This window comes from Motacilla alba, chromosome Z, assembly GCF_015832195.1.
Source record: "Motacilla alba alba isolate MOTALB_02 chromosome Z, Motacilla_alba_V1.0_pri, whole genome shotgun sequence".
In the NCBI taxonomy this organism is placed as follows: Eukaryota; Metazoa; Chordata; class Aves; order Passeriformes; family Motacillidae; genus Motacilla; species Motacilla alba.
The window spans coordinates 21,169,667-21,192,922 of record NC_052046.1 but is presented as its reverse complement, the minus strand read 5'-3'; the positions used below and the strand labels follow the sequence as shown (position 1 = coordinate 21,192,922).

Genomic DNA, 23,256 nt, shown 5'->3' with positions numbered 1-23,256 from the left:
AAAGAAATGTGACTTTTCTTGGATTTTTTCCCTCTATTAACTGCTTCTTTTTTTGTGATAAGCTTATCCAGTGCCATAAGTCAGATCTTGATGTTCAAAGATGTACAAAGCCTACTCAACACTACTCAGAAGCTTATCAGAGTTTCAGATCTGTGATGTGTTATTTTTTTCTTACTCTTCATGATTCAGAAACTCAGTTAAGCAAAAAGGCATTACTGGATTTGTGTCACCATGAGGCACAGCCAAGTTTAGGTGGCCTTCACAGAACTCTGGTTTTGAATGGAAAAAAAATAGTTAAGGGGAAGATAGAGGGACAAGTTCTATTTCCACCCAAAGCAGCACCACTAGAGAAGGGCTGATAACTGTATAATTGCATGAACTATGGCAACAACAGCCCCTGCCCTACTACTAACTGGTGTGCAATGCCAGGACCATAGCATTTTAGACCAAGCTGGGCCTTCAACAGAAACAGAGTCAGTTTACATTGGATACTAGGAAGAAACTCTTCACTGTGGGGATGGTGAGACACTTGAATAGATTGTCCAGAGAAGGTGGGGATGCTCCATCCCAGGAAGCATTTAAGGCCAGGCTGGATGGGGCTTTGAGCAACCTGGACTAGTGGAAGTGGTCCATTCCAATCCAAACCACTCTATGATTCTATGACCATATGATTCTGATTCTGTGACCATGGGCATTACTTAGGTCATGTTTAGTGTTAATGCTGATTATTTCCCACTCAGTGAAAAATTCTAGATACTTCAATAACCATGTAATGGAAGGGACTGGGGAAAACAGTGGCAGAGGGCCATCAAGAGCTGTTACAAAACATTGGACGTAAGTTGGATTTTGCATTCTCTACATATCTATGCTTATTAAAAGATAGCATTATAGGCCATTACACCCAGAAAAAATTATTGATTTGTGAATGCCTCTTGTGCTAAGCATTTGTGATGTCACTTGTAATTGTATACTTGCAGTATAATAAAAATAAGGAAATCCAAATTTTCTTTATTGAGCTGTGTGATGGAATAATTGCATGAAAGGATGCTTCAAATTCTTTTTATCATCTACAGAGTCTGTTGTGTTTAAAGAGAATATTGCTGATCTCTGAACTGTCATTAAACATGGAACAAGGGTTATTGCCACAATGCTTCCAAAGACAAGAGATTAAACATAAAGGTGTCTTGCAAAATTGTATTCCACTGTAATTAAAGGAACTTCCTTTTCTTCTGCATAAGAAGAGAAAAAATTTCTTTGTGGGCATTCCTTTAAAATTCTGCCTCCAAATTATTCCAAAATTTAAAGCAAACTGGACTCTCAAATACTTTCTCACAAATAGCTCTCAGAGATGCACAGTTATGGAAAAAGTTTTCCCTCAGGAGTACTGCTAATCAAAACCAATACATTTTAAGTTGGAGCCTGACCAGTTTAAAAACACACTGATTGCAAATGCCTTCAACAGTACCGGAACTGGCAACACAGAATCTCTCTTCCTTCATTTAAGAGCCTGAGGCAGAAGGGGTAAATGAAATAAAATTGTTCTCTGATTATTGCAATATTGTTTCTTCCTCTATGAAAGAGTTCTTTCACTTTGTTTCACTTCTAGAAACTGAATTTACTGCTAAGTATGGAACTAATTCTCCTATTTTTTTTTTTACTACCAAAGTGATGCTCACAGTAAATTGGGTCAAACAAAGCAGCTTTTCTCTTCTGCATAGCTTCTGCAAAACAAGGTCTTGTCAAAACAAGCCATCTCGATCTTTCCTCCATTCAGAGTCGATGTGTCTCCTTCCCACGGCAGAGCAAGCTCCTGTGGTAGGTGGGGCATGACACCACAAGGCTGTTTACATGACATAACACTGATACAGACTGCCAGGAGCTGCTTTTCCCAGATGTCAGGAACACTCCCCTGGTCAAGGCCCTGTCTTGGTGAGAGACAGGGTGGTAGGTAGAGAGACCAAACTGCATTCTCATTCCTCTTACAATCCCAAAGCCAAAGTACACCTCTCAAATAAATGCATCTCAAGTATGAATGGCCCTTATCCTGAATCACTGTAAAGCACATGATCCCAAGAGGCAGCATTTGCTTGCCTTGCCTGTATATACACATGCCTCTGTATGCAGCCATGTATGCCGAGAATAGGATCCTTTAGTACTTGCATTGTTTTCCTGGGAAAAGGTGTCACTTTTCTGTGCATACTTTATGTTTTATATAAATCTACCTCTAAGCATTCAGAGAAAATGGAAAGATCAAGCAAGACATGTACAGGCAGCCCAGCTCACTGCTTGCTCTTGCTCTTGCTTTGCCAATAGCCCAACTCTGGGAGTTCAAAACTACAATTAAGCTTTTTCTCTTGACTGCAGTTCCACACCATCCTGCAGCAATCCTTTCTGTAATCTGGAAGGCCTGTCCTTTACACATTTCTCAGATCCACCTCAGCTGGTTGCTGAAGTCTACATATTGATCAGCTACTGTTTCATTGCCAAGGGCCAGTGCCTGAGGAGGAAACAGCTCTAAACCATTGATCTCTATTGACTATGTAAATGAGGAAAAGACCACAAACATTAGATGCAAACTTCCCAAATTTCAGAGTTGCTTATACCCTTCTCAGTTCAGTGTACTCTTTGGCATGTCATTTCACTCTAAATGTGATTCTTGTTTTCCTGTCATACTGCTTCCACAAATTTTCCCTGTCTTCATTAAAGAAAGGAACTTACATCATGGTAATTATGCAGACTTTTGCTTTCATGCAGCCACTTTCACCATGTCCACTACCACATTGTTTTAAGTCTCATGCTAAGAACTCATTAAGTAAATCTGTCACCATTTGACAGATTTAAGTTCATTTCTTTTCCTCATAAAACAGAAGAAAATGTTTTAATTAAACATTCTTAACTGGAGAGGCCTAAGAAAGTTTTGCATTTTTCAAAACAGGAGAGAGAAATTTGCAGAGGTCATTTTGGCATTACAGCATCATAAGGAATAGTCAGTAACTTTGCTTGAAATGTTTCCTTTTTTTGTCAAAGACATCCCTTAGGATCTTTATGTTTCATATTTTTTAAATCACGATTCATATTGGTTAAACAGCAGGGCCATGCCTGCACCTTTTTTAGGGTTCTGCATCTTCACCACAGAGATGCATAATGCTGCTGCATGCTACAAAATTCCCCATGCCAGCCCTCCTTCCTCTCTGAGTCTCTGTGGCGCACGTGCAAACTTAGACTTCTCAGTGCCATTCTACTCCTCAGCATCCACACTCCACAGCTAACAACTGAAACACACTTCAACAACTCAGAAATAAAATCATGACTATTTGTGATCAGTGGGAGGGCTTCACCTTGACAGCACCCTCAGCCAAAGAGACATAAAATAGGGGCACCAGAAGCAACAGCCTAAGCAGGTGTTTCTCTTTCCATTAGCAGCAAAATCTCAGAGAATCAAACTGTACAGAGAAAGACTAGTGAGATAAGAGGGGAAATGGAATGTTTCTTGTGTCATAATAGACTGGAAAATAATGATTTGTTTAAATCTAGCAAAACGCAGGCTGAGATGTGTATGGGAGATGAAAGAAAAGATTTCAGAGTAAAGGAACTCTCAACAGGGATTGGTAAAATCAGGAGCAGTCTCTAGTATGAGATATGAGGTTAAAAAAATCTACCATTAAGATGGAACAAGTTCAGTTCACATAAGAAATTGCAAGAAGAATACTAGCAGAGAAGAAACTTCAGCCAACCATGAAATTCCTGGTATTTCTGTGTTCCTAGCAGCAAACTTCAGCTGGAGGCTTAGAGTGAATGGGAACATTCACACTGTATTGTGAATAAACTAGGAAATCTACAAGTTGACTGAGTTTATGGAGAGGCAGGCCATAGTTTAAAAAAGCCATAATCACAGTTGTGCAAGTAATCCACAGGCAGGCAAATAAAAATTAGCAGCTGCAAAGATGTTTAGCTCAGATCTTATGCAGGCAAAATACAAATCAGAATTTCTCAGCTGCTAAAAGTATACCCTAACTACTAGGATGGTTATATGTTTTGCACAGGAGCACATTTTAGAGGCTCTTGCTGTGATGTGATACTTCAGATTAGTAGTTAAAAAGCTTAAATAAGATGTGGCTCACAAGATATAAATCCTCATTCAAGAGACTTTGGTATATCAATTGTTATTGATATAAAGCAAGAATAATCTTAATGGGGGGTTCAAAACAGGCCATGTCAGGAACATGTCAGGAACTAAAGAACAGTGGTTAGTTTCATGAGCAGGGTCCTATAGTCAAACTAAGTTTAAGGCATCCCACCTTCTGAGCAATCATTGGAATCACTGAACTCTGGAAGATACAGGGGCTAATGAGAATCATGACACTGTTATTTCATTTTGGCAAATCTAGCCCCTCCCTGGCTTTCTATTCCACACACGAACAGCAAATACTTATTTGTGAATTATTTTAAGATGACTGAAACAATTTTTGATAGATGATTGAATGATGACTCAAAAAAAAAAAAATCCCCCCAGGTTATCTAGTGTGTAATAATAGCTGAAGAAAAAAATGAAATGGCCAAGAGTAGTAAAGCCACAAGTGGGTATACATGCAGACTCTCAGAACTCAGTTAACCATAATTACTATTTTTAATCACTTTTTTCTAAGCCAGGAAATATGCTTGAAAACATTTAAATTATGAAAAGCTAATGACTTGGCAGACCAGTTAGGCTGGATAAAATTCTGAGGCTAAAATTATAATGCAGAAAATCTGAAACTAGCAGTGCAAATACATTCATTGTTACTAAGGTGGAAATAGTATGATAAAATACCATAAAATACCATGAACACAAATACTACTCCTAAAAAAATTCACATTTTGCCTTGGGCTGGGTGAGCTTCTTTATAGTACTTTCCTGAACTTTCTTCAAACATACTTTCTACAATAGTTGTGTTTCACCAGCAAGCATTCCTTTGTCCAGGAGTAATCCCAGGGGGAAAATGAAAAAGAAAGGTAACTAAGATGTATATATCTCCTTGCCTCAGAGATTAAAACACAAGCATTAAAAAAAAAAAAAAAAAAAAAAAATTAAAAAAGCCAAACAAAACCACATAAAAACAAACAATCCAGCCTTCCTGTAGACTTCAAAAAGATAAAGATTGCTCCCAAAATTGTGTATAGGAAGAGCACAGACAAGCTTTTGTCAAATTCTCTTTTATTCCATATCACATATCCCAAAGTAACTCCCTGTAGCAGCTGCAAGCCCATTAGGTAAACCCAAACAGGATAGCAGGGAAGAAGGCTTATATTCTTTGTCATCCACTTGTGCATTTGAAGTACTTATAAGCATTTAATAAAGTCTTAAATGTGATGGAGAAAATGAAGGATGATCCTTGTTTCTCCTCTTGGCTGCACAGGAAAAGATTGTGAACGTAAATTGAAGCAGATTCTCACACTGTATATTCACAGCAGTCAGAGACTACTAAAACCGATGAATAAGATGTGCTCCAAGGTGGTCTAGCAGAAGTAAAGATCTTCTTTGTAAGTCAAATCCCAATACTTAAAACTCTGGTTCTGCACACAGCTCAGCCACCATGTAAGTGAACTGTGTTTTCAAACAACTAGTCTGAGCTACCACAGTGATAATTTCGTCCCATCATCCCACAAGCAAGCCTGTAGCACTGACTATGATGCTGTAGTAACAAGTTACCAGTCTCATCTGATCATACCACCTTGACTCTCATAAATATTCTAGCTGACGCACTAGGCAAAAACCTGCTCCACATCACTGTCAGTGATGTGGTATTGGTGAGACTCCAGATCCAGTCTAGTATAAGCCGAATTTAGTCTACATTTGTCTTAATTCTTTTTTTTTTTCTTCAAAGGAATCTACACCCCAGTATATAAATCTCTGTGATCTTTTTGCATTCTGTGTTGGGTGTCTAGTCTATTCAGGCACATTTATGCTTCATCTGTGATTGGAAGCTTTTAAATCTCCAAGGCAGATCTCTCATTGGCACTTTTTTATGGCCTCTGCCTGGCTGATGTGTTAAAAAATGTGGTTTTCATTAAGATAATACAGAACTGTTTGAAAGGTAATCTGTTTCACATTGTAACTTGAACTCAGAAAGGATGAAATTGTTCATGGTGGAGACTCTCCCTAAGACAACAAATTTCCCCTGGGGACTATAGCTGAGGGCTGAGAGGGAATTTTTCTTTCCCCAAAGATCATATGAGATTTGCTCACCGAATTCAGATATTTATGTATTTCTCTGGAAAACAAAGCAAATCTGTAAAAACCTGTCAGTTATTTAGAGACCTAGAGGTCTGCCTATTGGAAGCAGCTATGTGAGAAGTAACTTGTAAAAATTGTACTACTCTACTTTAGATTCGTAAAGGAAAGGTACACAATCTCAGTATGTGCAACTAAGCAACAAAATCTGAATTTGAAATTGCTACAATATTGAATTTGCTACAACATGCCTGAAAGAGATCACCCCTAGACAATTGGAGCTGTTTATCAAAGAAACAGCAAGCTACCAAAGTCACATACTGATTCAACCAGGAGGTCTCACCAGTTTGTACTTCAGACAAGGTAAGACTTCAAGTAGAAATCAATATGCCCTTCCTGATGTGGTATCTCTGCAGTCTGTATTCTGCTTCATCTGCCCACCAGGACCTGAATGCACTTCAACAAGGTTGCTGGTTACACATAGTACAAACTGTCTTGGGACATGCTTGAAACTCCCAACAAACAAGATTTCAGACCCTTTCTGGCTCATTAGCTTTCATGGGCACATGGCTGATCTGCAGAAAAGGCACCCAGAAGTTCATGGCTTGACCTGTCCTCCCATGATGTACTAAAAGAGCTGTAGCTCCACAGGAGCTGAGCAGGACAAAGGGACCAGTGGCATTTTCCTGGCTGAGCCTGCCTGTCTTCAGAGATTGTTTTCCCTTTGAAGAGCAAGAGTTAAGAGATCATGTTGGGGAAGGGAACAGAGAAGGATGTGGGGTTTAGATTAATTTACATTGTCTAATCCAGTCTAAATGGAAAGGTTCATTGATTTCAAATCCATAATCTGGGAAGACCAGGAGCCTGCTGTGTCTTTTACTGCAGAACTTACATGAGGAAATGACAGGGGAAAGCACTCATGGAGAACCTCATCTAGAATGATACGCAAACCTAGGTCTGAAAAAACATCTAGGTCAAAGTGATGTAAAGCTGGAAGTATCCTACAGTCATTCTGCACTTTAAAACATATCACAGAAGATGGCATAATTTATCCTCATCTAAATTAATAGGAAAACTTCAGGCTTTTACAATTCTGACAGAAGTTCATAGTGTGAAAAAGCTGATACATTAAACATTTGAAAAAGTGGTTCTATGCAAATTTTACCTCAAATATTATAATTTATCTTTTGCTGTATATTAAACATAGCTTGATAGCTAAGCTATGGTAAAAACTTGGCCTCACCCAAATTTGAAATTCCAATTTTCAAGATTATATCTCCTCTGCTATTTGAACTAGTAATGTAATTTCTGTGCTTGTCAGAATTAACTTCTTTTCTTCAAATAACAGTGGCATTTATACTGAGACCTAGACCTCCAGCAAAGATGATATGGACTTGCTTCATTGGGTTTATTTCTCTCCAGTATGCTCTGTCCTAATTCTGTGCACACTAAATCCAGTCCTGCTCTTGCATTGAGTTACTTACATGGTTTTCATTTAGGATAGGTTGTTTTGAATATGAATATGCTGAGAACATCAAACCAATACAGATAGCTATTAAAGTTTTCTCCATCTCTTGACTTCTACACTATTCTGAGTCTCTAGACCTTCAACCCCACTGTCAAAATCTGTCACATTTGACTTGCGTTTTTACTTTATCAGTTTCTGTTTAGGATCATCAAATAATGCTATCCCCTTGGCTATTCCTTGTTGGAAGTGTTGCTAAGGCAAATTTTGGGATCTCTCAGATAACTCAGGCTGTGATCCTGCAGGCATACATTGTATCTGCTACTCCTCAGCATTTTGGAGCTTACTGCCAAGACCAATGAATTCATGACTAGGAAGCCCCCTGTAGCACTCAGAATTCCTTGATCACTTGCCTTTCATGACTGTGCCCTTCATAAAATATGATAAGACATGGTTGTTGCATTAGTCACCCACTCCTACTGCAGACCATGCTGAGAAGCATACCTCTCTCTTTAGGAAAGGGATTAATTTTAAATAGACTTTTTTTTTCTATTCAATACTCAACCTGAAATTTACCATGGTTGCCAAGATAAGTTAATAATTTGCCTATCTCCAGGTAAGTCTGGATCCAATCTCTGATAGCAGCTGTCTAAGCCCAAAAGGGAAATTTTCCACAGCAGAAAAATTTTCTGAAAATTTCCCTTTACTGCTGTAAGAGTAACAGCTGTTATGTCTCTGCTGGCGTCTGTGTTCAGAATGTTCTCTGAATTAATGGTGTGGAGCGAACATCTGATTTACAGCCATGGTGACTTTTGTCTGTTTTAGGACCCAAGTGTAGGTACCAGCAATGTAGATATAGCATCTTTGAGGTATAGAAATTACACTGAAAGATAAAAGAAGTCAGAAAGTGAAGACAAGTTGGGGTCTTCTGCTGCTATTATTTCTACAGTATACAAGAATTCATATTAGACTCAGTCAACCACCTTGACTTCCTTTTTACTCATATGAATATCTCTAATTTGCAGTAATTAGGGTTTTCAAAGGAGTTAGAAGTACCTGAGCTTAATTCAGTTTGCACTGCTGATACTGCAGACACCATCAAGAATCTCACTGTGAGTGCTTACAAAAACCAGGGTGGAGAGTTCCTATTTTCCAGAAGGATTTTTAGGATCTTGTAAGTATAATTAATAACACAGAACTCAAGTGTTCTTCCCATTGTCATCAATAAACTTGTTACTTGCGTTCAGCCAGTAGCAGGATAGGTGTTAGAATGAATAGGAAGTTTGAAAAGGAAGTGTGAAAATAGACTGAAGACAGCGTAATGTTGATAGTAATCATTATGCTTCTTTACAGAGAAGATGAAGAACTCTCTGCTGGCAGCTATCTTTTTACTTGTTCGAGGTGAGTTTTCATATACTGCACAGCTTACTGCCGCTTATGAACAATAAAATTCCTTAATGCTACTCAAGGATGAGGCTGTACAAACAAAATTGTGACCAAAATAAATTCTGTGAGTAGGAGAAGCAACCACCAGCAACATTTTTCCTATTTCTTTTGCAGTTGTGTTGATGAACAATTCCTTTCTCTCTCTCTCTCTCTCTCTCTCTCTCTTTTTTTTTTTTTTTTTTTTTTCCTTTTTTTCCCCCCCTTCCTCTTTGTGCTCCCCAGATTCCTGCCGCTGCACAGACTGGGACTCTCCGTTCTGCCGGCAGCTGCCAGGTGGGTGGAACGCTCGGGTCCCGGCGCGGTGCCCGGGCTCCGGCGGGCGCTGAGCGCTGCTGGGGGCTCCCGCCGGCGCTCGGAAGCATCGCCCCTAAAAGCACGTCCGCCTTTCCCAGAGGGAAAGCCCGGCCAGATCATCACGGGGAGATGTGTCTGCGTGACGGCAGGCCTCCCGGGCTAACCCGCACGCTGAGTGAAAGCCCAGCCAGAGCATCACAAATAGCTGCCGTTCCAAAAGACTACGGATCCTCTAATGTTTATGTGAGATGGATATCTCTGCTTTCCATTTAACTGGGAAATTACTGATGATGGCGGGAAGGAACTGTACCACACACTTTGATAGAGAGTATTACAGAGCAGTGGGTGGTCATCTGATGTACTTTGTGCTGGATTTATTGTGGGCAGGAGCATCCTACTTGCTAGTAAACACAGCAGAGATGACAGGTTCTTGCATACACAGTGACACTGGGCAAGACATCTGCAGGAGAACTATGTTCTTCTGAAATTAGCCATGGATAATTTTCTAGTCCTTGCAATTAACTTGCCAGACTAAGCTCCACTGAATCATTAGTGAGAAAACCAGATACTCAAGAAGAAAACCAGAAAGTTCTGGAGTGAAAAAAATTAAAGGTAGGTGGTTTGGTGTTTGTGTATTGGTTTGAGGTTTTTTTTAAGTGGAGGAACTGAACTGCTTTTTCTTTAGAGCAAAGAAATTTTTTCTTTCTTTGCATAGCTCTTGGAGCATAGTCACGATACAGCTCTGGTGCTATGCCAGGTCTGGGAAGAATTAATAATATACCTGTTGAGGTGAAGCAGTACAGTGGAATGAAGAAAGCACTAGAATAAAAATTAATGTGCATGGGCATAATATTCACAAACAGGAAAAGTGAAAATAAAAGTGTGCATTCTTTATATTCATCTGGACAAAGCAATGTAGAACTTCAGTATACTGGGAGTGGGAGGATGCTTTAGGGTGTTAGCCAAGCTAATACACTATTTCCACACACAAAATCTACTCTTTTTCCTTTGTCTGCTCTAATACCATAATCTCATAGATAAAGACCGGGGGATTTTGCAAAACTTAGAGCATGAGGAACAACCACTGTTTCTCCATAAGGAGAGACAGGTCTGCAATATGGTAAGACATCATGTGGATCTGAGTTAATAGAACTCTTATTTCAAATAGAGTCAGGAGCAGTATATTACCAAGGTATTGACATGAAGTATTACAGCAGTTCCAAAAATATTTTGGTTTTAGGTGTTTCTTCAAGACAACAATAAACAGCAAGTAAGTGTAAGGTTTAATTCAGAGTAAAACAAGAGAAGAATGTGAGAGCTGTTGCAGTTTTCTCTGCTATTGACAGACAGTATGTTCATGGGTGAGGAGGCCAAGATGTGGTTTGTTGGCCAGACTAGAAAAGCAAAGAACTCTCTAATGTTTCTCATTGCAATGGAAATAAGATAGACATGATCTCCACCTTCCTGAAAAGAACCTCTACACACCTGAACTGATGAAGCATAGTTTATTGGAAAAGCATTATTCATTTAGTATGAGAAAAGAAGTGTCATAAGAAGAGAGTATTAAAGTCAGTGCTGTACTCATTTGACACACTTCTTTTTCCAAAACACCTTTTAACTAATATGCATTTGTCATCTCAATGATTAAAAGAATGACAAGGATGCTTTGTAACTCAGGTTGCAGGAAGAAATGAGGAAAACAAAACTGATCTTTTAACTTATAACTTAGGTTATGAGATACCATAACTATGCTACAACACCAGATCCAGACATATTCATAGTTACTTATCACATAGCAAAACATTTCTTATTCAAGATAGATAGGCCTACTGGCAACTTGTTAGACCTAACAGGTATGAAGGATGTGTGACTCTACTCATCAGGAAAAATTCAGCTTAAGCATCCCATTCCTGTTGAGATCCTTGTCTACTGTTCTGAACAACAACAACAACGAAAAAATCTGAGTCCTTTTCAAAGGACTTGGAGACACCATAACTGATTCTTCTGAACTAATAGTTCAGACAGTAAGACACAAAGCAAAAGAACAGTCATATTTTGTCATTAGCATTTTTCTTAAGAGATTTTTGAAATACTGACATAAACTTAATTACTAAAGACAAAAAACAAGTTCCTTTAATAATGTCATCAGTGTTTACTTTCATATCAACTGAAAAAAGGGTATGTTCAGTTGCAAAAATAATTCCCCATATTTCTCTTTAAAAAATTAATAACAGGTAATTTTATACATAAACTTATGCTCCTCCTGTTTTATAATGCATTCTTTATAAAGATGGCAGTTTAAAGTATTGTTTTTATCCAGCAATAGTGTGTAGTTCTGAACTTCAGATAGAGATTGATGGTTTTGAAGCAATTTTGGGGTCTAGTCAACTAGTTCTAGCCTGGTTTGGTTTTGGTTTCATTACTCATAGTCCCTTTGAGTCAGTTAATGGTTGCCTGTGATAGGTCTTTTCCAGTGCACATGTTTTCATCTTTCAGACTGGGACAATGAACTGGTGTGTTACAAAGAATTAAGTGAGGATCTAACCTGTACCTGGCTACCAGTACCTAATGCTGCAAATACAGTTAATTATACTGTATATCTAAAATGGTAAGTCTGAAAAGTTATCTCAGAAAACAAAAAGCTCTTATTGCTGTTAGATGTGGTTTCCATCTGCTGAAGTTTTATTCTAGTGTATTTCATCCCTTTAGAGGTGGTTACACAAGGCTTGTCAATATCTTTCATCATTTCTCATCAATACCTATTGATTTGTAAGAGCTTTGTTAGAGAGTGGTAGGTTGATTTTGGCTGGACATCACAAAAACTGTTCTATTCCTCCCCTCCTCAGCCCAACAGGGCAGAGAAAATATGACAAAGGATCATGGGTCGAGATAAGAACAGGAAGAGATCTATCAGCACTTACTGTCATGAGCAAGAGACCTGACCTGGGAAAATGAATTTAATTTATTAACATTCAAATCAGAATAGAGTAATGAGAAATGCGGCTAAAACTTGGAACACTCTCCCGTTCTCTGCTCCCCCACCCCCAGTCTTTTCTTCTTACCGGGCTTAACTGAATTCTCTGCCTCCTCCACCCCAACATTGTAGGGGGATGAGAAATGGGATTGGGGACAGTCCATCACATGTTGTGTCTGTCACTTCTTTTCTCTTCTGACTCTTCCTCTCGTCCAGCATGGAAATCCTCCCACAGGAGACACGAACTCCCACAGTCCATCATTAACTCCTCCAACATGAATGCTTCCCATGGGGCTGCATTTCTTCTTCCCATGGGGCTGCATTTCTTCGGCTTCAGTGTAGGTCCCTTCCATGGGATGCCAGCCCTTCAAGAGCAGCCAAAGCAGGTCTCTCATGGGTTCACAAGCCCTGCAAATCTGCTGCAGTATGGGCTGCTCTCTGCAGCTCCCACATGCTCTCATTCCTCTCTGCCAGCTGCTGTTGTGCAGCAGTTTTTTCCCTCTGTCAAATGCATTATCCCAGAGTTACTACCACCGTGATAGGCTCAACCTTGGCCAGCAGCAAGTCTGTCCTGAAGTCTGCTAGAACTGGCTTTGTTGTACATGGGGAAAACTTATTGCAGCTACTCATGGAAGCCACCTCTGTAGCAATCTGCTCCACTGCTTCCAAAACCTTGTCATGCAAACCCAATACAAAGTCATTATACATCTTGCCATGCCTCCAACACACTCTTTAAATCCTTATTGCCAAAGATCAGCTTACTCAATAACCTTTATTTGCAGCTGTTGACTTTTATTGACTACTCAACATAGATGTATTTAAGGTTAAAAAAAAATTCAAACATAAACAGACACTAAGATTTTATTTTATGTATTATGTATTTTGCTATAGCATGTACCCAAGGAGATGTCAGATGTAGTATACTTCCTGGTAATTCTGAATCATCTAGTAGTGGTTTAACAGATGGAATGAACTTGTTGGGTTAATTTTGAACTGATTACCTCAAATACAATATCTTCTGTTGCAGCTGCATTACAAAATGGAATTTACTCATTTTATATCTAGATATTTGGAATCTCCCATGAGATTAGGGTCATGTTCAGAAATAGAAACGTGAGATCAGAAGACATGATCTTTGCCATGAGGCCGTATCATGTGGTACATAGAGTACAGCACTGCATACCATAGGTAAATTCTGATATTCATTGCTGATTGTTTGGCCACATAACCACCCCTTGTCGTTAAAAATGAGCTGTGGTTAGAAACATCTCCTAAAGCTAAGAAAATGTCACCACACTGGGAAATTCCCTAGGGTGATCATCTTCACATTGTACAGGAGAAAAGCAACCACCTCAAGGCTGAGATTACTCTCCCCCTCACCTTCAGTATTTTCTCACTGGAGATAGCAGCAGGCACCAATTTGCAATGAGCTCCAAATTCTACTGCATTGCTGGCTTGCCTCTTGAAACTTCAAGGAATACCAATTTTTTGGAAGGCAGAAACATCTATGAAACAGCTCTGTTTCTGAAGAGATGTTATCAGTTGCAATATTTTTAAGCTACTTGCTCTTAAAGTCATAAGCCAGAACCAGACTGTGCTGTTCCCAGGCTGCAGGGTTGATGTCATGAACAGACAAGGCAGATAACAGAATGAAAGAAGATGTCAGTGAGGGAAGAGGGAGACAATTCCCTGGCAGAGATGATGATGTTTCCAAGTCAGAGTCAGGACTTAACCTCAGTCTCCTAAGTTTCCACTGGGTGGTCTTGAAGACAAACTTACTATCTTCTCCTCTGTTGGGTTAAAAAGAAAGAAAAAACCCCACATGTGAAAGGCTTTTACCTTGCCTAGAAGAGGGTATCACCCCTTCCTGCATGTAACATCATTTTAATGTCGTAATAGTTCCTTGTCCTTACTCCTTGTGATTAAGTTGTCATAAAGAAAAAGATTAAAGATAAACACTCCCACAGAAAAGTTCCAACCAAGAGTTCAAAATCATGCTTTGAAATTTTAATAGGTGATTCACAACTAGCCTGAAGCAGAAGACAGGAAAACCCTCAAGTAGTTTTTCTCAGGTATTGAATATTGAATCATGATGTGTGTAGTTTAATACTTGAAATTCCTAGCTAAGCAATTAGTATGCTAGTCCCTCTCTTTAAGTACACTGAACTTTCACAATTTCAACCTTGGAAAAATCTGTCCTGTGTGTGGCAGAGACTAAGTGAGAGAGACAAGAAAAAAAGTAGGCAACAAAGTTGTATGTAAGGCATTAAAACTCTTGGACTTCCTGTGCTGTGTATATTAGGTATACCAGGAGAAATCTACAGGCTGAGGACTCAGGTAACATTTAAATATCTCCATCAAACTGACAATTTGCAGGAACAGAGGTCAGAAGATAGGCACATAACTCATAAAAGGCTTTTCATAACTTTATGGTAATTCAGATTCATGTAACTGGGAAATTTTGCTGTTCAAAAGGGATTTGGGTGCCCCTGTTATAAGAGGCAGGGCTTTATGAAGTAATTTCTAACTTAATTTTACACCTTCAAAATGCTCTATATATCCCACTGTAAGTACAAAAGAAGATAATACAGATCTTGTTGTATCATGCTATGCCTTACAATTTTAAGGAATTCAACAGTTCCCCACCACACAAGGATTTGCATATTTAAATTTGCTAGGGTTACTGAGGTGCATGAATTAATCTTGCTGTTTCAAGCTGCTCAAGGTGAATCTCCAAGATTTCCAGATGTGGAATTATGTGTAGAAGTATCTGGAAAGCTATCAATTGCTATAATTTTGGTTTCTTGGGCAGGGAAGAAAAAATAACTATAATCCAATGAAATGTTTTTCATTCTGCTTCCTTTTCTCTGAAGGAACAAAATACAAACACTTTTTCGGCGAAACACATCATCACCTTCCATCACAATAGAACGAAAGAATCTCTACATTGAGAGATTTGCAACCATTTGGATAGCAGTGAATTATGAAAATGACACCTGTGCAAAAGGAAAGAACATCTCAGTTTTACCAAGCAAAGCAGGTACAGTGTCTTCACAAGTTGTGTTACTGCAGTGCCCAGCTAAAGCTGTATTCTGTAAAGTTTATTTCCAAAATTTCAGCTCCCAAAACACTCCTGTTATTTTTACTGATTCAGAGAACTAAGATGCAGTTTGTCTTCCTTGAATGAAGTTAATAACAGAAGCCTATGACATTTTATGGGAGGAGGATTTTACTTTAAATATATTGCTGGAATATTTAATATCCATATCCAGAAAAATATTTAGTAATTTTTGTGTACTATACTTCACCAGCTTTCTGTGCTCTCTTTGATGGTTTTCTGCATTTCTTTGTATTGGTTTACAAAGAGCAGATTGACTCAGCACTGAGTACCTAAGGAATTCTTGATATAAGACATTAGAATTTTGAGAAAACTTTTCAAAATTCAAGTATTTTCTAAGGCCACTTACCCATTACACAGTATTTTCTAAGGCCACTTTCATTATACAGTGTGTAATGAAAGTTATGAAAAAGAAACTCATGAAAAGCTAAAAGAGCTTAAAGAGCTTGAGCTAAAAGAAAGTTATGAAAAAAACAGCCCTATTCATTAGGCCCTTTAAATGCTCATTTAAAGATTTCCTACCTATCTGGTCACTGAACTGATGTAAAGAGCTTCTCAAAACTTCCCATGCTCAGACTAATCATGGTCCAAGAAAAACCAATGCTTCTCCACTGGGAGTTACTACCAGTACAACCCAAATCATCATCATCAGTAGTGTAACCTTTACTGAAGGCTTTTGGACACAATTGTGTTTATTGGAGAGGAAGATGAAAGTATATTTGCACTTACTGAAATTTAAAGATATTCTGGATTTTTTTTACAACTCAATTTTTTTTTTTTTTACAACAGGTACTCTTGACATTTTGATTTTGCCTTTCAGCCTCACTCAGAATAGTAACTGCTTAGAAAAAAAGTGTTCCTGAAATCAGTAGAAGCATTCACAAAAGAAAGGCAAGAGGAACAACAGTATTTTGTTGATGTCCTAAAGATATAGTAATTATTCATTTCCATGGTGTTTTGAAGTCCCACAGCATTCAGTATTGTGTGCCAAGTCTTTTCATTTTTATAGACCACACTCAACAGATGTAATTACCAAAGCTTTCCTGCTTCTCTTGTGTTTTAAACAACTGTATCTCCCCCATTTTAGGAAAGTGCTTGTCACCATCTAACATAAATGCTTATCAGATCACAAACCAATTGATAATAAAGTGGGACATGTCCACAGCTCATACACCATATGAGCTGAGATACAGAGAGGCACTCACAGAATCTGCTCTGTGGACACTGGTAAGTACTTCCAGCTGACAATCTCATGAGAATATAAGGCGCTCCAATATCAGCTCGGCTGCACGTATTATATGCAGCATAAGGATTGCAAGGTGGCATAGCAAGGAAACATTTTGTAGGCAGGTCCCACTAAGACACATTTGTTTGGTTCTAACAAATCTTGAAATGTTTGGGAAAGAAGGAATAGTAGTTTTAAATGAAGTAAAATAGAATAGCATATCATCTGGTTCATTACCCTACCAGTGAAACGCTACAACTACCAGGGTTGCAAAAGCTGAATTTCAGAAATGCCATGTAAACTCAGACCAAATTCATACTTTCAGTGATTTATATATTGTCCTTTTAGCTGGTATCATTACATTTTCAAAAAAAATTAGAGATCAGTTCACTTTGTTTTTTAAGGTAATAATTCATACTTCACACACTTTTGATTAGTGTAAATATTCCAGATTTTCTTCTTTGAAAAGAAGAGAAATATGACTGTAATACAGTCATAGAATGGTTTGGGTTGGTTCCAACCAGCCTAGTTCCAACCAGCCTAGTTCCAACCAGCCCTGTCACATGCAGGGCTGCACTCTATTAGACCAGGATGCCATGTGCAATTTGGCCTTGAACACTTCCAGAGATGGAACATCTACAACTTCCCTGTTCCAGTGCCTCACCACCCTCACAGTGAAGAATTTCTTCCTAATACTTAATCTAAACCTACTCTCTTCCAGTCTAAACCCATTGTCCCTTGTCTTGTCACTACATGCTCTTGTGAATAGTCTTGCCCCATCTTTCATGCAAGTTCTCTTGAGGTACTGGAAGGCAACAATAACACCTCCCCAAAGCCTTCTCTTTTCTAGACTGAACAATCCCAATTCTCTTAGCCTTTCCTCACAGGAGAAGTACTCCATCCCACTGATTAGGTGGCCCTCCTCTGGATTCGTTCCAACAGGTCCATGTCCTGCCTGTGCTGGAAACCCTGTCCCTGAAAATTGGGAAATAAACTCTCCATCATATTTGTTAGACTGGGAAGCCAACATTATTTCATTAGCAGTGCTGAATGCATGGCTAATTCTCTTCAAAGCATACAAGCCCAGTAACCTCAGAGACCAGGTTATATTCCTGAAACTATTGTATTTTCATGTTTCCTGAAAACATGCATATATGCTGATTATTTCCACTTCTTTGGATATAGTTCCAGATCTTCTGACAAATCTTTTCTCCTTGGGATTATCTCAAATACGCCATCAGATCATAATGTACTTCTCTTATGATTCTTTGCTCTGATACACAATCCTTATTCTCAAAACTGAGATAATAGTACATATTAAATCACTGATAGAAGTAAACAAGAAAGCATTAACTGGAACAAGTTTATTAGTCACAGATGTAGGGAGTTAGCACAAGGCCACATTAATCTCTGGTATTTGTACTAAGCACTGTATGTACAAAATTAAATACTAACAATGAATGTAGGGGTCATGCTCTATTGTGCTAAATTTAAAAGAATTTCCAGCACCTTCCTCCACTGCTGCATAGATGTCTAGTTACGGGACTGTTCAGTAACAACCCCAGAGCTGATGCAGCACTGCAGGTGGGGTCTCAGCAGAGCAGAGCAGAGAGGCAGAATCCCCTCCCTGGCCCTGCTTCCCACACTGCTCTGGATGCAGCCCAGGACACGTGTGGCTCTCTGGGCTGGGAGTGCCCATGGCTGGGTCATGTCCAGCCTCTCAGCCGCCAGCACCCCCAAGACCTTCTGGACAGGGCTGCTGTGATCTGTTCATCCCCCAGCCTGACCCTGGGTCACTCTGACCCTGGTTCAGCAGCAGCTGGTCTTGAGGTTCCTATGGTCCCCCTCTGGAACCTGTCCAGGTCTCTCTGGATGGCATCTCACCCTGCAGGCATGGCTCAGCCTGGGATCATCTGCATGTTCACAGAGCACTTGCCCCCTCTAAGTCATTACTGAAGATACTAAATAACATTGGTCACACCGCCTATGGACCTGTGATGGACACATCTTGTCACTGATGTCCACTGTCCACTACCCTCTGGATGCGACCATCCAACCACGTCCCAATCCACATCACGGTTTACCCATCAAATCCATCACTATCCAATTTGGAGAGAAGGATGTTATAGGATACAAGATCAGTTCCAGTTGCATTTTAGGACATGCAATATGGCACACTAACAGGGCAGAACAAAATTAAAGGGAATACGCAGGAGATGAAAAATGAGTCATAATGTCAATAATGTCTGTGTGTAGCAGCAATGGCTGCTTACCCTTCCCCTTCCCATCCAGCATACCAAGCAAAGGCTTCTCCAGCAGGCAGGCACATATGCATGACACGTATCACTAAGTCCCTGAAATTGTCTGTTTTTCAAGCTGTTATTTTTATATGTGTTAATCAGGTTTAAAATATGCATTTATCAAGGAAAAGAAGAAAACTGTTTAAATAGCAATAGTCTCTGCTTTTTGGGAAATTCTGCTCACCCAGGAGCCTCTTTGCTTCCTTTTTTAAAAAAAAAGGAAGGAAAAATCTTACAAAAATCTCCCTTGTTCTTCCTTTTGTCTCAGAAGACTGTTCCCACTTCTTTTGCAGCTGACTGCTAGTTTATTTAGCCACTTCAGAAGAGGTATTTTGAGAGACCCATGTAAGAAATGTTTCATCTCAGTACGAAGAACATTCAGGTCTTGGAAAGGTTCCCTCATTCTAGGACTTGCATACAAGTCCTAGACCATCCTTGGGCAGCCAGTTACCTACGCATAGCCCACCCAGTAGCACAGTAGGTAGACAAGCACATGCAGACTATGGCACGTGGCACGTGGAAGAACAGAAGGTTAAGACCAGTATGAATGCATGCCCTGCAGGTTTTTGAGACAGGGGAGATGGAACATCCACATGAGTACTGTGGGGGACTAGTACAGACACCCACACTAGGTGACACAAATGAGTGAAGACTACAGGTCATGAATATTCATGATCTCCCAGGTCCCAGCTGATACTATGAATTTAGGCTGTAATATCTTCCTAATAATATAAACAGAGGCTAAGCTTGTCGATGAGTAAGTGAGTATGGCCATATATTGTATTTACAGGGAATGCCCCAACTAAGGCCGGAATGATCCATCTGATTCCATGTTCTCAGAAGGCTAATTTATTACTTTATAATACTATATTATATTAAAAAATACTATACTAAACAATACTAAAGAATTCAGAAAGGATGCTTACTGAATGCTAAAAAGATAATGAAAACTTTGTGACTCTTTTCAGAGTCTCGACACAGCTTGGTCCTGATTGGCCAAAGAGTCAAAACAACTCACACCAGAATCCAATTAAACAATCACCTGTGGGTAAACACTCTCCAAACACATTCCACCCAGGAGAAGCAACTGAGATAAAAATTGTTTTCCTTTTCTCTGAGGCTTCTCAGCTTCTCAGGAGAAAAATCTTGGGCAAAGCGATTTTTTCAGAGAATGTGAATGCCACAGCCATACATGCACAGAGGATGTATAAAGCTAATGTTTGTCAAGAGAGGATAAATGTACATGTAATGTAATTTAACTTTGGGTTTTAAATCCATTTCACTTCCCTCTTGTTTGGAGTCTTTCTGTAATATTGTGGGTAGTGGGATTTTTTTGCGACCAAGAAAAAAATTACATAAAGTTATCATGGACAGAGTAATACCCTTCACTCATAAGAAAGAAGTTATGTTTATTGATATAAAACAGAAATCTAGCAAGGTTTGATAGTAAATGTGACAGGGGTTTAACAGGAGTAGATGGCAAAGAGCACTTGATTATTTCACAGAGAATAGAGTCAGACAGAACTGCGAGGAAGACATTTTAATTGGGTCATGATAGTTAAAAAAAGGCTCCCTTTGCATTCTAAAATGCTCCAAGAGCCCCTCCAAGTCTAGCTGCTTCTGGATCCAGACTTAATCCCAGACCTGGTCAACAGTTTATGTCTAAAGGATTGTACGTGCACAATCTATCCTTTGTATCACTTAACTGAGATTTAAAATGTTCAGTGTATTAATTTCCAATTCACTTATCAAGTATCTGATGAGATTAATACTCTCTCATCCTTGAGGAGTAATCTTCAGAAGTTAAGTGTCCTTACTCAAGACATCCCCTTGTACAGCCCATTGCTGTGCAAGAGAGCTCAAGGGGCTGTGGGCTATCCACTATTTAAAGGGTAAGATGAGACACTTAAAGACATATATGCATGCTCTCTTCAAATATTGGTTTCTTCCAAAGCTGACTTGAGTTGGATCTTAACCAGCACTATGAGTAGGTGGATGAGCTGTTAAAATCAGCCCTTGTCTTTCATATCGTTATCTGTCTGCCCCAAATCAACTTTGAGTCAGATGATGGTCAAGACACGTCTAATATGACTGCTGATAGTGGTTATCACTTAATCAGGATTACAGGAAATAAAGGTCAGGATGGAGGGGAAGTGGAGGAGAGGGAGGTAACCACACTCCCACAGAAGTCAATTAGTTAACTTATTAAAAAATAAAGTACTGCAGAAATTCAAAGAGAAGAGCTGCTCACCCTACAGTGGGGCTTTGTTGTTTTTGGGGGGTTTTCGGGAAGAGTTTAAGTGATAACAACAGTTTCCTATCATATTTTCTCTGTATTTTTCAGCTCAGGGTTTTCCTTAGACATAGGCGGTGTATTTGTTTCAAGAAAATCTCCATTCCCTGAAAAGTTACTGGGGTTCCAGTGCCATCATCTGTTGCAGATGCAAATCTCTTCTGCAGTGCCAAGGCATACAGGCAGCCACACATCCACTCCAGTCATGCTGTTTAAAACAACAGCCATGTGGATCAATTCAGACACAATGACACTTTTAAAAATAAGGGCTTTTTTAAATGTTTAGTTTTTCCTTGACTCCTTGTTCTTGAGAATGCTAGCAAGGTCATAGTTAAGTAAATTTTTATTTTTCAGCATATGTAATGTCTAATTGATTGTAAAAGAAATAATTAGACCAGGTTACTTACTGTCTTGAGTGAGCAGAACAAGTTCATGAAAAGGAGGGTGTTGCCTTGAAAGAATGAAAATACCTTGACTAAAATGTGCAATAATTCCAATTTGATCAGGAACCTGTACTTTTAGCTGAGTCAGAAGACTGGTCTTAGGCTGAGAAAACACTTAATATAAAATAATGTTTTATTGTTGTTACATAAATGATTTTTTTTTTAGGTGCCTGTAGGAAGCAATGTTTTCAATGTCACCATTTCAAATTTAAATGCTAATTCTTCATACATTGTTCAGCTCAGATGCATAACCAAGGATGGCCTCAACTGTGTTTGCATTTGGGGCAAAGAGATTTTGGTCCCTCACAGTAAGTGAAATGTAGTTTCATCCTACTAGTAGTAAGTATGAATGTAAAGGCTTTTCCAAATTCTGTGTCGCATGGAATAGGATTTTCAGATACTCATGAAAATATGAACATCAGAATTATTCATTTGAGTGCATGTCTCCATCTTTTTCCATGTTTACCAGAACTCGTGAACAAGCCAAGAATATCTTATAATGTAACTACACAAGTGTCTCCAGGAAGAAGAAGTGTTCTTCTGAAGTGGGAGGTAAGGTTCACTTTGAGTCTGGGCACCTTCTGTGATGTATATGCTATTTATTCCTTACATTGCAGGGGAAAACAGACTTTTTCATTGTATTGAGTTCACACTTGATAGGTGAAAGGCATTGGAGATTGTATACTTGCTGTGGAATTCATTGCATCTGTATGCTGATGATTTAGGAGCTAGAAACTAACAGGGAAAAATTATATCAATTTATATTCTTGAAAAATTACTAAAACTTCCCTTCTTTTCCATGGACAAAACGCGTTTTTATTTTAAGCACTTCCAGCTTCATCTGAAATTCCACACAAGATATGTGTATCTGCCTTTTAAAATAGTAAATGTCTTCCTGTCTATGTTACTCCAAAAGTATCCAATTATTTCATTAAGATAACCCAGCCTCACTGCTTCATGGTATCTACACACTATTAATTTTGTGCGAGAAATAACAGACAATCTTGATTTTAGAAATAATCCCTGAAGTAGTCACAGGCCTTCATGTATTAAGTTTCTGTCTATATTGCATTAATTTCCATTTCTGTGCACTCATTTTCCAATCTCTTATTAAGATTAGTACAGTAAAATAATGAGTGAACCACCACCAGGAATTTCTACCAATGGATATTTAACACATATCAAATTTGTAGCATAATTGCTAACATTTGTCTTTAAAGATACTACATACCTAATCAAGCCCTAGAAGATGAGGATATCCAGAGGCATAAATTTCAATTAAACACCTCCCATTAACTTTCAAGTTCCTGAAAATGAGGGATATGTTCCACTGAAATGTAGAGAATGTTACAGCGGCTTCACTGCTGTTATTACTAATTGCATACACATAACTAAGATCTCAATTAAGGAAAATTCTTCATCATGTACTCAAATCCTCTCAATTTAAGCATGGTCTTAATTTTAAGGAAATGCTTTGCCTTATTGAT

At 38.9% G+C, this 23,256-nt stretch overlaps 1 protein-coding gene across 1 annotated transcript in view; it reads left to right on the top strand.

Moving 5' to 3' along the window:
- The window catches only part of LOC119695379 (interleukin-31 receptor subunit alpha-like), a 108,272-nt gene that overhangs the window by 57,681 nt on the left and 27,335 nt on the right, over nt 1-23,256 (top strand). The window contains exons 3-9 of the mRNA XM_038123757.1: nt 9,030-9,077; nt 9,345-9,395; nt 11,913-12,024; nt 15,264-15,430; nt 16,596-16,735; nt 21,936-22,077; nt 22,239-22,321. Coding sequence (XP_037979685.1) covers nt 9,030-9,077; nt 9,345-9,395; nt 11,913-12,024; nt 15,264-15,430; nt 16,596-16,735; nt 21,936-22,077; nt 22,239-22,321 — 743 coding nt within the window. The remainder of the gene's footprint in view (nt 1-9,029; nt 9,078-9,344; nt 9,396-11,912; nt 12,025-15,263; nt 15,431-16,595; nt 16,736-21,935; nt 22,078-22,238; nt 22,322-23,256) is intronic.